At 43.9% G+C, this 13701-nt stretch overlaps 1 protein-coding gene across 5 annotated transcripts in view; it reads left to right on the plus strand.

Annotated features, from left to right (window-relative positions):
• Positions 1-13701, plus strand: part of ESRRB (estrogen related receptor beta) — a 137147-nt gene that overhangs the window by 80364 nt on the left and 43082 nt on the right. For 4 of the 5 annotated variants that reach the window (XM_076345156.1, XM_076345157.1, XM_076345161.1 and 1 more), the window contains one exon: positions 11670-12079. The exons of the other annotated variant lie outside the window; for it this stretch is intronic. In XM_076345156.1, coding sequence (XP_076201271.1) covers positions 11670-12079 — 410 coding nt within the window. The remainder of the gene's footprint in view (positions 1-11669; positions 12080-13701) is intronic. 5 annotated transcript variants of the gene reach the window in all.

Here is a 13701-nt window from a genome sequence, read left to right on the forward strand (position 1 = left end):
CAGGTTTACACACAGCATCCTGCATACAGCTCTAGGGCCTACTGAACCCCAGTGGAGCTAGGCTCCAGAACTTGCTTTCGAAATGATCCTGTTTGCCCTGATGGGTTTGCAGTGCTCACTGCTGGCTTGTCACAGACATTGATTTACATTTCCCATTGCTCTGAACTCTTGCATGGCTCACACACAGTGAGCTCAGTCTATCTGCTATGAGCTGTCGGGGTTGTCCACTGGAGGGAATGTCTTTAGCTTCCAAGACTTCCCACCATCAAAATATTTGGCAAAGCTGTCTTGTAAATGGATTTGTGATTCTGCCTATCCCTACCCCTTGTCCAGGTTGCTCACACCTTCTGTTCTGCACACGTCTATTCCCCTTCAGCCCAGTACTGTCTGTCCATCTCCTTCTCTTTCTATGCATCTAATGGAGGTTGGTAATCCCGTTAGGTGCTTGCAGCAGGCATTGCCGAATTTGCTTGCAAACGCCTGTGCCAGGTCGAGTGTCATTGCCAGCAGCGCTCTTGGCGGGATGAAGGTTGCATTAGTGAACAGTAATTGAAATGCAAAATAACATTTTGATCGAGCGAGCAGGCTGTTTATTTATCAGATCAATAGCCAAAATGCCCCATCTGGAGAAGTCAGCGTGATAATAAGTGATAGCATTCCAAGGGCAAAGGGAACAAGCGCAGCAGGGAGGACATGCCGGCAGGGTGGGCTGGGCTGGGCTGGGCTGGGCTGGGTCACACCGGGCCGTCGGTTGCTGAAACTTGCTTCTTTTTGGGTCCCTTCTTTGAAGAGGGCAGCCCCCCTCCTAGTAGCATCTGCAAAGGGTTCCAGACCTCTGGACAGAGAACAAACGGTTCTTAAATACGAGATCAGACAGAGTGCAGACGTATGTAAAATCATGTGAGGTCTTCTCCTTCTCATGCTCTAGTAGACACAGGGCTGTGACTGAAGGTGCAGACTGCTGATGATGTAGCTCAGTTAGGCAGTGTTTTTTGGATTGTTTGTTTTTGCTTTAGTGCATTATGTTTGCTATAAAGGTCTGGAAATATGAAGTCATAGTTTGGCTTCTATAGCAAAGCTGCTGGAATGGTATCTAGGTGCATCCACATAATGAGGAAAGAAGAGATGTGGGAGGGGGTGTGTGAGGAAGGGGTTTGTGTGCATTTGCATGATAAATTTATTATATGTATGCATACCTGCTATACACAGATACCCTACAGAATAAAGCTATGTAACGTTTAAGCCTATCTCAGAAAGGTACTATATGAAAGTGTAGAAGCAGCTGTATATCTTCTTCGTGGGTGCCTGACTGCCTGTCTGTCTGCTTTGCTGTGTCTGTTGGCTTCTGCTTGTCCGTGAGTAGGGACACTAAGGACAGGGAATGGGAAGTGAAACTGAGGTTGAAGATCTTGCAAGCTTGTGGTTTTTTTCTTTCATGTCCCAAAATAATAACAGGGAAAAGTGAAGACTTCCTGGGATGAGGAGATAATCTGTTCACCATGACAGAAAGGAATATTTTTGGTGGTTTTTTTTGTAATCACATTTAGTTAAATTTTCAAACAGTGATGCCAATTTGGGAGGAAAATTGAGGTAATTTAAAAGTATTTTGCTTTACAATTTGTTTGGGGTGGGTTGTTTTTATCTAGAGAAATGAATGTACAAGTTACGCAGAATGTTGGGGAAAATTATGTACTTGTTCTGTTACACAGTTTTCTGTCTAAAGAGTGGTTTGTTGGCCATGGTCTCCTCCTCATCTCTTGGTTCAGGCAAGTAAGAAAGCAGGACATTGTGGGGCCTCAGGTAGGGCTTGGCTTGAGTGGACTGGAAGCTACATTGTCAGTCAAAGGAAAAGCGAACAAACAGTCTGGAAGATGGATGAATGAAGTAGATTTAGAACAAGTCATTAGGGTTTGAAACTGGAATTTGGGTCAGCTGCAGTGGGCTACTTAATATATGCAGTGTGTGGTAAGAGATCTGCTAAATACCTACCAAAGGTGGGGTTTTAAAGACTCAGCAAAACTGAACCTTGAGGTTTCCTTAAATAGGTAGCTAAAGATAATCCTGTATGTTACAGCAGTCTAAGGTGTGCAGAAGGAAACTGGGTATTTCCATGTATCACCTATTCTCCTCAAACCCGTGGTGTTCATAAGCTTGAGAGGAGCATGGTCTACAGTTACCTTTGTTATGTACTCCCTTTCTCTGCTTGTTCAAGTGCTGTATCTCAGCCTCACTGTGTAGCACAGGTTTCTTGTCTGTCCTTGACCCCATGCAGTTCTTCTCTTGTGCCTCCATCCTCACCGACAGCCCAACTGACTCCCACTTCCACACTTTTCCAGTGGTTCTGGGATATCTCCCCTATGCCAGATCCAGTGTTTGCTCTCACACTGTTATCTTGCTTTGCTACCGTATCATCTTAGAAATGCTTTCTGGAGAGTCAGGGATAAAAAGATTTCAGACTGAAAAGCACTAATTGCCCATTGTTATTTTCCATGTTGTAATTTATGTGGAACTAATTTCAGTCAGTTTTTCAGGATCTGTCTGATTTTGAGTAATGTTTCTAATGATGAGGCACTTAATTACAGATTTCTCCAAGAGCTACAGGTGGAATCTAGGCAAAGCCCATCTATTCTGTCTGGATTGTCTTGGCAAGGGTGGGAGAAGGAGGCAGAATTCCACTACAACTGTAAGTTTTGAAGTGTAAGAAACAGAAACCCTCAAAAAAAAAATTAACAGGTCAAACTCAGAATTCCTGAATGCATCCAGGTTGGAGAACACACAAGTTCAGATTTTGTCTGAATAAACCTAGAGTCACCCTTTCAGTAAACTAGTATTCATAAAGAAACGTTAATTCTTTAAATGTTAAGTCTCGTTTCACATTTGTTTCTAGGATGATGTCCTTGATTTGTAAGTATCTCCCATCTTAACTCCTTCCTCAAACACTTAGAGAAATTAAGCAGTACCTCTGGGTCTCTCTTTTTTTCCTGCCATTGTTCATCATGAATTGTAGGCAAAGTTGAAGAGAGGGGTGCTTTCAGTGGGTATCTTGAAATGCAAGGAAGTGCAGGCTGAAGAATTTGCACTGGTGGCAATTTTCTCTCAGAAATGCTGAGAGGGTACTGAGTGAAAGAAAAGGTCTATGTGAGATGAGACGAGCGATCAGGCTGGGATGCAAAAATAAATGTGATATGAATGGCAGTGCTGGAGGTTTTCCTTTTCTTGCCCAGCTGAAAAGGTGGAAGCAAAATTCTGATGCACAAGTGTTTGAAGTGTGCTTTACTGAACATGTTGTTGTATGGGTCTCATTCACAAGTGTCTGAAGGACACTGAAGGTACTAAGAGAGATACAGATTATAAGTGCCCTAGATAGGCAGAGTATAAAGAAAGACATTCAAGAAGAAATGAAGGTCTAGCTGAGCATTTCAACAGGGGCTGAGTTGCAGCTTTGCTGTATGCAGGCAAAATTGTTGAACTGGTGTGAGCAGTCTTCCAGATGTAGAAATCCTGGGGGAAGAAGTGGAAATGTGAAACACAATGATAACATGGGGGGAAAAAGTGTGGTGGTAGAATTTGGATAGATAGTGAACAGCAAGTCAATTGTGGTTCTTGTTTTCCTGTGATATCAACAGAAGTATAAGCAAGAAGCATTAGCTCAAGTGCTAAAGCAGTTCACTCTGGAGGGAGTGCCATTAGTACACCATAGGGCAAGGTACCTTCAAAAGACAATGCGTTAATACAAGAGTGAACTGATAATATATGTCACACCTCCAGATTAATTGTCACTTCATCTGTGTAATACTTCTTACCATTTACTAACAAGAGTGTCGTCCTAAGGGTGAAGAGAAATTGCAAGAATGAGGAGAGGGATGAAGACTAGTAGTAAATCCATAATGTCTTCTGCCCATGAGAAGCCTTTTTTATTTAAGAAGCCTCCAGACAGTTTGCTGCGGCAGCTTTCATCAACACGAGCTAACTTGGGCTAGAGAAGATCTACCAATACGTAACTGGGCTCTGGTTATGCAGTGGGTCAAAGGGATAAAATGTCTCTTGGGCATTAGACAAGCAAATACTATTTGTGTAAGAGCCAGAATATGAGCACTTGCTGTCTCCATCTCCTTAGCTTGCAGTAGAGCCCAGCTTGGGCCTCCATCTCCCCTGCTGTGCAAGGAATATGTTCCTCCAGTCTACATGGCAGAACGGGTCTCATCCAGCGACATGCTTCAGTAGATCTCATACAACACAGGTCTCTTCAGGAATACCAGGGGAACTGACCCCTGGAGACAGGTTTCTAGATAGGCTCTTGCAGGTGGGGAGCTGTGGGACTTTGCTGGCTTCCTTACATATTTTCATTTTAGCTTCTTCAGCCTCCTCACTCAGAAGTTCTTCCCCTGACCCACTGTCAAATTATAAAGCAAATTAAAAAAATCTAGATCTCTCTTCAGAGCAAGGGTGAAAGGCAGGCCAAGTGTGATGCATTTTTACAAAATAAGCCAGGTCCAGATGGCCAGCAAAGCCAAAAGCAACAGAAAATGGTTGTAATTGGAATTAGGATGGTGCAGCTCTTTTAGAATAAAATGCTGACAGTTGGACCTTGTTACAACCTGGCAGTCCAGGTTTGTAAACTACAGGTTGGTATTCATGCTGTGGAGTAGAAGTCACACAACGCTTTCCACTCCAAATTAGAGAGCAAGCTCATCAGCCTTTTGCTAAGCTGTGGTTTATGTTTGTTCCAAAGACAAGTATGTAGTATTAGTGTGGGCTTATTACGGACAAATGCCTTGCAAACAGGCTGTCTGGGGCTTGTCGTACTCTACAGAATAGAAGCATAACCCACGCAAGCCAAAGGGAGCCGCCACTAGCAAACATGACAGAACTCTTAGAGATCACATCTGCGCTCCAGAGAAAAATATTTAGATTGATCTGAGGTTCTGATTCTCTTGTCCTTTATAGCAATGCAAAATACTGTGATTTAAACAAAAAACCTCTAAAGCCTATGGCCTGGTATCTTGGAGATTTATGTTTATGATCATGCCCATCACGTGTGTACTACCCAAGCTCTTGCCTACCCCCAGAGAGAAATGAAGTTTGCCCTGGGAACAGGATATGTTCCTGTATGATAGAATAAGCCCAGAAAAGCTTCCTGGACTGTGACTGGTATGGCTGAGTTACCCACAGTTATCCACTGTACAGGAGTAAAGTGGCATATTGGCAGATCCCATTATTCTTGGACTGTTGCATGGAGAAGAGCTATCAGTAAAGATGAGGAGTCCCTAGATGATGTGTCTCTCATTTGAAGTCCATATTGAGTAGAAGACCAGGAGAAACCAGTGGGTGTGTTGACCCCTTGCCTCCCTAGCACCATGGTGGGTGTCCTCGAAGCAGAGAGGCAGGGATGGGAGCATGTGTGTGAGCTGTCCATGGTAAGAGCAGGTTGCCCAACAGGTGTGGACATCTCAGCTCCGTGACATTAACTCTTTGCATGTGTGACCTAAAATTACACTGGCTGTTATTGCAGCTGTCACATCTAGCCTGCCACTTGGAAAACATTATTTATTTCTGTCTCCTGTATCTAAAAAAAACCCCTAACAAAATGTGGCTTGTTACTGCAGTTGTGGCCAGTGTTTGAGAAGCTGATCTATATTGTTTGTCAGGCAGCTGTGGCCCACAAAGGACACAAAGTCTGTGTTGCCCAAACGGCATCATGGCATGATATGCACATCTCATTTACACATGCAGTGCAGGTTTATATCATCTGGGCCAACAAATACTGATAGCAAAAATAGGCCTGTACCGGAGAAGAGGTTGGACGTTTTATCTCTGTTTAAATCATTGGTGTTTCTGTAGATTAAAGCTTCTTTGGTCTTTCATGGCTGGTTTAAAAATGTCTGTGCAATCCAAAGTGTGCTTTTGTCACAAGCTGGGGCCTGAAGTGAGCAGGTTTATAATGGCAGTCTTCTCAGGTTTTGTCAGTAAAGCTTGAATCTACTGTGAGGACTCCCTATTCATGGACTTCAGGACTAAAGTGCAGTTCCACAAGCACAGACATAGGGCACCTGGAAGTTACAAGCTGTACAGGCATCTCACCTGCAGGGGTTTTCAATTTTATGGTAGATCTTAGAGGACTTAAAAAAAATCAAGATTTCATTCTGTCTGGAATCCACATCCAGCTGTGAGAACCACCCAAAAAAGCCCATTTCTGACCTTTTACATTTCTCCTTATGCCCAGAATAGAGAAGGTTTTGCCTGAGGAGGACCTGAGTGTTCTCTTGCTCTCCCCTTCCCTCAGCTGATAGTAGTCCTGCAGCTATATTTCAGCATTCATTTTAATGACAATTTCAGTCTTACTGTTGGAAATCTCCAACATGTTGGGTTGGTGAGTGTGTGATTTTATCAGCAAATACTGGTGAAGGGACTGGCCTACATGGTAGAACTTCTGATGCCCATTCCTTACCTTCCTCTAAGAAACTGGAGTATAGCACTGAGCTATCCTTGCCTTTCCTATTGAAGATCACGTAATGAGGATCAGCCACTAGAGAAGCTCAGCAGAGTTGCCTCTAAATTTTCTTTGATCCAGTTTGGAATAGGGAGTGCTGCATGAAGAAGGTACAGGGTCAAATACGTGGGTTTGCCTCAGCACTTAGATTAAGTTACTGAATTGTGGATACCTTTAGCTGATAGAGAATTCTTCTGATGGGGAAAAGTTACCTTCTGTTACAAAGCAGGACATTGTCTTGCTGAGCAGGTGTGAGTGTTTTCTCTTGAGTCAGGTGAAGGCTTGTAGATAGAGAGTACTGAATTCCTGTAATTTTCATATCCAGAAGTGGGGTAAAGAGGTGAACATAGCTACAAATGACTATTTCTGGCAAAAATAACCTCAAAGGATGTGCAATAAAATAGCCTTATCTGCATGGATCCCAAACTTGTAATCCTTGAAGTTTAAAAGAAAAAAAATTTGGGGCAATATTTACTGCCTTGATTTTATAACAGTAATCTTTTGTCTCTTTCTGGTCCTGTCCATCTAGCAGTCTTTCCCTCTCTTATTATTGCTGTTGTTCTCAAGAGAACATTAAACTCATAAGCAATCCAGCCATTATAGAGGAATAGCAAAAGATGAAAGGCTAGAGAAGAATTGGAGAAACTTGTAACATTAACCCAGCATCACTGCCCGAGGGAGATAACGCTAATGGATAAAAACCTAAAGCGCAATCTCGACTTGGTCTAAACCTGCGTATTTACATCCAGAATGACTGAGATCAGAGCATGCTTGTCTGAGGGCAGTTACAGGCACGTAAAGGCTAACAACATTGTTAGTGATAAACAGCAGTAGGTTTATGAAACAGGAGTACAGCAGACAATAACCTTTCTTGATACAATTAAATAATTAGTGGGACAAAGGAATGCAATGGATAGACTGTCCCTGGACCATGCATGGGCTTTTGACACAAAGCTGTGCAAGATCTTATTAGGGAAATTAGATCAAATTGGTTTTGATACAAATCCTGTGAAATGAATCATGGATTAGCTGACAGAGTGTAAACAGAAGAGTTAGAGACATTCTTTATCCTTCTGCAAAGGTAGTGTCCAAAAGGGCAGTGTTTTGATTTTAAATATTCATTCGTGACCTGGAGGAAAATGGAAAAGGAAGAGTTCTCAAATTTACATTTGACACAACTGAAAGATACTAGAAAAAAATCAGAGTAGAAAAAAGAAGAGCTAGGCTGAAAAAATGAGCATTATTAACAGGCTTTGGTAAAACAAGTGGCAATTAGCAGTGTGTGGCTTAAAGATGATACTGGATCTACTTTGGAGCAAGGAGAATCTCCAAATTTCATGTTGTGCAGAGCACGGTGGCAAAAGCAGCTTATGTTCAGAGAGGTCCCAGTGAGACAGTGGCTATCAAATGATGTGAGCTGATGTGCAACCTGATGTCTGGCAAAGCTACTGCTCAGTTGGTCCATATGTCTGCCCGGCTGTGTGCTTTCCAGTGTGACTCTCCCCTGTAGTGCTGTGGCATTGCACTGTGCGATTTGGGGCACCTTGCTACAAGAGAGACCCAGGCAAGTTGGAACAAATCCAGAGACGGGCCACAAAGATGCTAAAGGGATTAGAGGGAATGACCTATGATGAGGAAAGGTGAAAAGAACGAAATGTTTAGAACCTCTAAGCCTGTTACAGGGGCACAGAAATAGTAACGGAGTTTCCTGTGCCAGCACGGAGGAGAGTTGGATCAAGTCTCTCTCCTTTTACATTCCTATTAAGGTAACTAGAGCTGAGCAAAATGGCTGTTCATCACTTTGAACTCTTTGCAAAAAACATTTAGCTGTTCTTCTTGAAGTTCAAGATGTTGTATTTCATTGCCAGGGGACACTGAGTCTGTTTAAAAATCACCACGGGATCTCCATGAGACTTGCAGAAAGTCAGAGCTGGTGAGGCTTAACTCAGTGTGTGCTGCCCAGCAATAATCAACTATGCAAGTTGTTCCAGAGGCCAGAAAAGAAAAACACAAGCTCTGGAATGGCTGGAGTCACCTTAGCTATGATCTTTGATCTGTCTTGGTGTTAAGGACTTTTGCCTCTAAAGCATGCATTCACATCTAACCAGAACTCACTATGTATTACTGTCTCCTGAAAGGGAACAGGAGCACCCTCAGCTGTAAGGATGCAGGGGGTTTGTTGCTATCCTTGATTCACCTTCAGACAGTCACTGTTTGCCTGTCTTGGGAGGAAGGCTCCATAATTGAGGTTGTGAGTTGAGAAGTGACTTGGTCCTAGGACACTGATCTCCCCTCTTTTTTTTCTTTTTTTTTTTTTTCAGTGGAGGGAAATACCTCAGTGGGTCCTCTTGAGGTCTTCTGTAAATTTTGGGCTTTTTAAGAGACAGAAGCTGGGATTTGAACTCCGCTGACTGAGTCTGACAGTACAGCTCACCTCCTTGTCATGCCTTTTTCATAGTGTTGTCCTCTGTCTGCCCTTAACATTACAACTCCAACTCCTTTTACTGTGGAGTTCCTCAGCGCAGAACAGTGTTTTATTTTGACCCTAATCTCATGTTATGGTGCCTAGTGATCTTCAGGTTTTTACTACAAACGCAATTCTTGGGTAGGGAAGGGTTCCAGAATCTGGCCAGCACAACAGCTTTCAGCTTTGCTATGAGATGCTAAGATCTGGTCTCAGCTAGCAAAACTTCATCTTCCTCCACACAGCTGGCATTACACCAGGAGATCTGCAATCTGTCTAGGTGCCTTGCGGGATTAAAGATGAATGCACCTGCAACAATTATTCCTGTAACTGCTCCATGACCTCTGGTCTAGTGTGACCCTCTGGGCAAAGCATGGGCATTCATCAACTCATCACGCTGTCTCTGAGAGGGACCAAACTCTGGATTCCTCTCAAGTAACACCAGGCAAAGCAGCCGAGGAACGTGAGATGCCTGCCCATAGTCTCAAGGTCAGCAGTCTTGCCAAAGAACAAACTTGGCTAATCGATCCCAGAGATAGGAGATGAGGTCAAACATCGGGATGAAACAGAGAAGGGAAAATTAGGAGATACTTGGGTCAAATGAGATCATAAGGATGCAGGACTGTGAAGCTGCTGCATATCAAACATGTACATTCATATCAACAGACACACAGATGTGATATATATATGTGTGCACTCCAGCCTTGCTGTATCACAGAATGTTTTGTCCTGTCCCCTGACGGGTTTGACCTCTTGGCAGGAGTTGCCACAAATACCAGGTAAATAGGCTGAAACTGAAATAGAAATAGAAAATACCCACATGACCATGGTATGGTAACTTTAAACCAGCAGAGCTTCCAAGAAGAAAAGTCAAGCATCCCCAGTCAGTCAGAATTCTTTGGACATATCATCAGGAAAATGCATGTATTTAGGTTTTCTTAAAAGCCTTTGACAAATTATCTTGCTGAAGGGAAAATTTAACCTCTCAGGTTAATACTATTATCAATTAAAAAGTGTCTGACACGGAAAAGAAAGGGTAGACACACCCTACCCAGAAAAGAAAGAGAAGTCAATTTTCAGCATGATAAAGGCTACAAAACTCACCCAAAAGATCAGTGTTGTGGTGTTTGATCCATGTGTTAATCATCTGGGAAGAGGGTGAACAATGAGACTCTGCAGATGACATCAAATTATCAAGGAAGACTGAAGAACTCCAGAGGATCCTAATAAAGCTGGGTGCATGAACAGCACGGTGGTAGATGAAATACACTGTTGACTATTGCAAAACATTGCACACCAGAAGGCATTAATTTGATTTTTCATACATCTTAATGGATTCTCAATTAACTGTAGCAACCCAGGAAAAGATCTGAGGATTGCAGTAAGTAACTTGCTGATATTCTCTGTTGAAGAAATGATAACAATTTAGATGTTAATTTAAAGAGAAAAAAAGCAAACAATGTAAGGAGTTATATAATAGATAGGCTGAAAATAACATTGAAAATATGGTAACGTCAGTAGGTAATTGATGGCGTGCCTTTGTCTTGACTACTGTCCAGACCTTCAGCTGGAGAAGTGATGGAGCAGTGCCAGTTTCACGCTGCTGAGGAGCTGGCTCATTGAACTCTGTTCTGGACTGAACAAAAATAGCCAGACTAGAGGAAGTTCAGAGACGGATGATGAAGCAGATAAGAGGTCTGCAAAAACTTCTGCGTGAAGAACAATTATATAGATAATGAAGAGCTGAATGAGGAGAACATGGCAAAAGTACATTTCCTGAGAAGAGTCAGGAGATGTTCAGGGAGCCTGAAAGGCTGCAAATACAGCATGGGCAAATACAAGTGGGATTTTTTGTTTGTTCATACACTGCACAGGTAATCTCTGGAACTCATTGCCGTAAGATATCATAAAAATTAGCAGTGTTCTGGAAAAAGCCTGAACATTTATATAAGGAGTAAGACTATCTGTGACTACAATAAATAAGAAGAGCTTGCAAATTTGGTAAAGATGCAGTCCTTTCCATATACTTAAGAGCATAACCCTCTCTCTAAGAAGTGGGAATTTGAGAGAAGCGTCTCCATGCAAAAGCCTTATGCTAGTAAATAGAAGAAAGATTAAGATTTAAGATTAAGCTGGAGGAAACTTTTGATCAGATGATATTCCTTCAGTTTCTAAGCTCCCCTTTTAGTGATGATAGTGAAGTGGGGGGGAAGGAATCCACCATGAAAATTAATCAAAGACTTCTATATTACAAATGAAAATCCAATCTGAGCAGGTCCTTCCTGCAGGGTCTGCTAGTGAACTTTTTGCTTAGAGCCAGGGCAGCGCATCTTAAACTAACCAAACATCTTTTTCACCTGGTCTGCCACAGACAGGCTCATGTCTTTCTACTGTCCCAGGGGCAGATTGTGTTCTTGGTAGTTTGTGCCTCATCAGCACTGATGCCCCTTCCCAGCACTGCAGCCTGTGAACAGCCTGAAGTGGTGATCTACACGAATAGCCTTGACTTTATTTGAGTGTGAGTTTGTGGGGAGTAAGCGGGCTGTTCTTAGTGAGTTGTACTGATATTCCTGAAGGAGAAGTACCTGGGGGCGGGTTGAACTGCCTGAGCCAACTGGAGTTGGACTGAGGTGGGAAAAGGAGGGATCTCTTTTGACCAACCTGGAGCTGGGTTTGGCCAGGAGGCCGCTGAGTGCCTTTGCTCTCTCCCTGCAGGCTGCTTGGCAGAATGGCCACAGAGGAGCGGCACCTCTCCTCCAGCTGTGGGTCCTTCATCAAGACCGAGCCCTCCAGCCCATCTTCTGGCATCGACGCCATCAGCCATCACAGCCCGAGCGGCTCCTCTGACGCTAGCGGTGGCTACGGCATCACCATGGGTGGCCACCCCAATGGCCTAGACTCACCACCCATGTTCAATGGCACAGGGATTGGCAGTGGGTCCTGCCGTAAGCGTTACGATGACTGCGCCAGTGCCATCATGGAGGACTCACCCACCAAGTGCGAGTACATGCTCAATGCAATCCCCAAGCGGCTGTGCCTGGTGTGCGGGGACATTGCTTCTGGGTACCACTACGGCGTGGCTTCCTGTGAGGCGTGCAAAGCCTTCTTCAAGAGGACTATTCAAGGTATGGTGGGAAGGGAGGGAAACTGAGACGTTCATTCCATAGCAAAAAAGGAAGACGGTCCCAGACATTGCTGAGACTGCAGTGTTTCCATGTCATATAAAAGGGGGCAGGGGAGGGTGAATGTAATGTACCTAACCCTCCATCCTTTTGTATGCCTCCTCTCTCCTCCTGCCCAGCTCTGGTCCTTCCAAATCCACCTGGATGTGAAGTTAGGCTTTGTGGTGGTAGGAACCTTTGCCAAGTTCCTAGCCTGGCTGGCTACCAGATCTGGGTGTCTGGCCTAGTGGATCTTCCTGCCTCTGCTAGTGGCACTGATACCCTGATAATGGGGCTGCTAGTGGAGTGAGGCCTGGAAAGGAAATGCTTTGCACTCTAAAGGTGGTTTTAAGGCCCATTTGAAGAATGGATGCCCTCGCCTAGAGATGGCATCTCTTTAGAGATGTCTGCACCTTGAGGTGAAAGCTCCAGCATTACAGGAGTAGAGAGGTTCTCACGCTGTCCCGCCAGTCTTAATTTGTGGCCATGGACTCCATACAGACCTCACCACAAGGCGGGACAGGGCACTTGGATGAGAGTCAATCCTGTGTTCCTCCTTCTCCAGCTCCACTAACCCTTTTCATTAAGATGCAACTTCTATGAAGATAAAAAATTTAGGCACTGAAGGAGGTAGAGCTACCCAGTTTCTGTCAGTCTTACTAAGGATGAGAAATTCCTCAGATGATTTTGAAAACCTTAGTGCATGTATGTGTAGATGAATTGCAGTGCATTGCTTCTGCATGTACAATTCACATATGAGGCGTATGGCTTTGTCCGGACTGCCAAAGGTATGCTGCAGATGTGCACACACGCAGGTACAACAGTATAGCCAAAAGTGCGAGTGCATCCAGGCAAGCTCCAATATCCATGGATGCTTGGGTGTACTTACACAAGCAGGCCCCGTGTGAGCAAATGTGCCTGGACGTACAGATACTCCCTTTATTTCCTACACTCCCTAACTGGAAAAAGGACAGGATCATTCACCTTCCAGTGGAAAGTGTATTGAGTTTACCCAGCCATGGTGGGGACAGATGTCCAGTGAGCAAGCAGCTGTGTGTGTACTTGGCTGTTGGCTGGGGTCAATCCACCACACTAACACTTCCTTGTCTGCTGTGAAATGAAAGAAATGCACATGTGGGGAGAGCACACATTTTATTTTTGTTCATTGAATGGACCTGATTACACTCCGTCACTGGGGATGTTCAACTCTGGAGTGGAGAGAGCAGTACAGGGTGCAGTTCAGCCCAGGTTTCTGCAGAATTCACTATTTCTAGCTTAATTTCTTAGATTCTAGGTGTCTCTCCTTACTATTATCCAGCTGTTGAAATAATCGCTCTGTATTGCCCCACTGACTCTTCCTCTTTCATTATGCTGTGTGGAAAGCATGGCCATCTCTAGGGCGTTGGCCTGTTCCCCAGCAGGATTTCTGTGATTTGTCATTGCTGAATCTCCTGTGATTGAATGTGAACTTTTACTTGGACTTCTGACTGTCGACACTGATTCTGTCCCTCCTCCAGCACTTGGACCCATTCCCAGTGTTTCTTTTTGGCACATTCAGGTGCTAAAGGAGGGACAGGGTAGTACTC

The sequence above is a fragment of the Aptenodytes patagonicus genome, chromosome 7 (assembly GCF_965638725.1).
Source record: "Aptenodytes patagonicus chromosome 7, bAptPat1.pri.cur, whole genome shotgun sequence".
Taxonomy (NCBI): domain Eukaryota; kingdom Metazoa; phylum Chordata; class Aves; order Sphenisciformes; family Spheniscidae; genus Aptenodytes; species Aptenodytes patagonicus.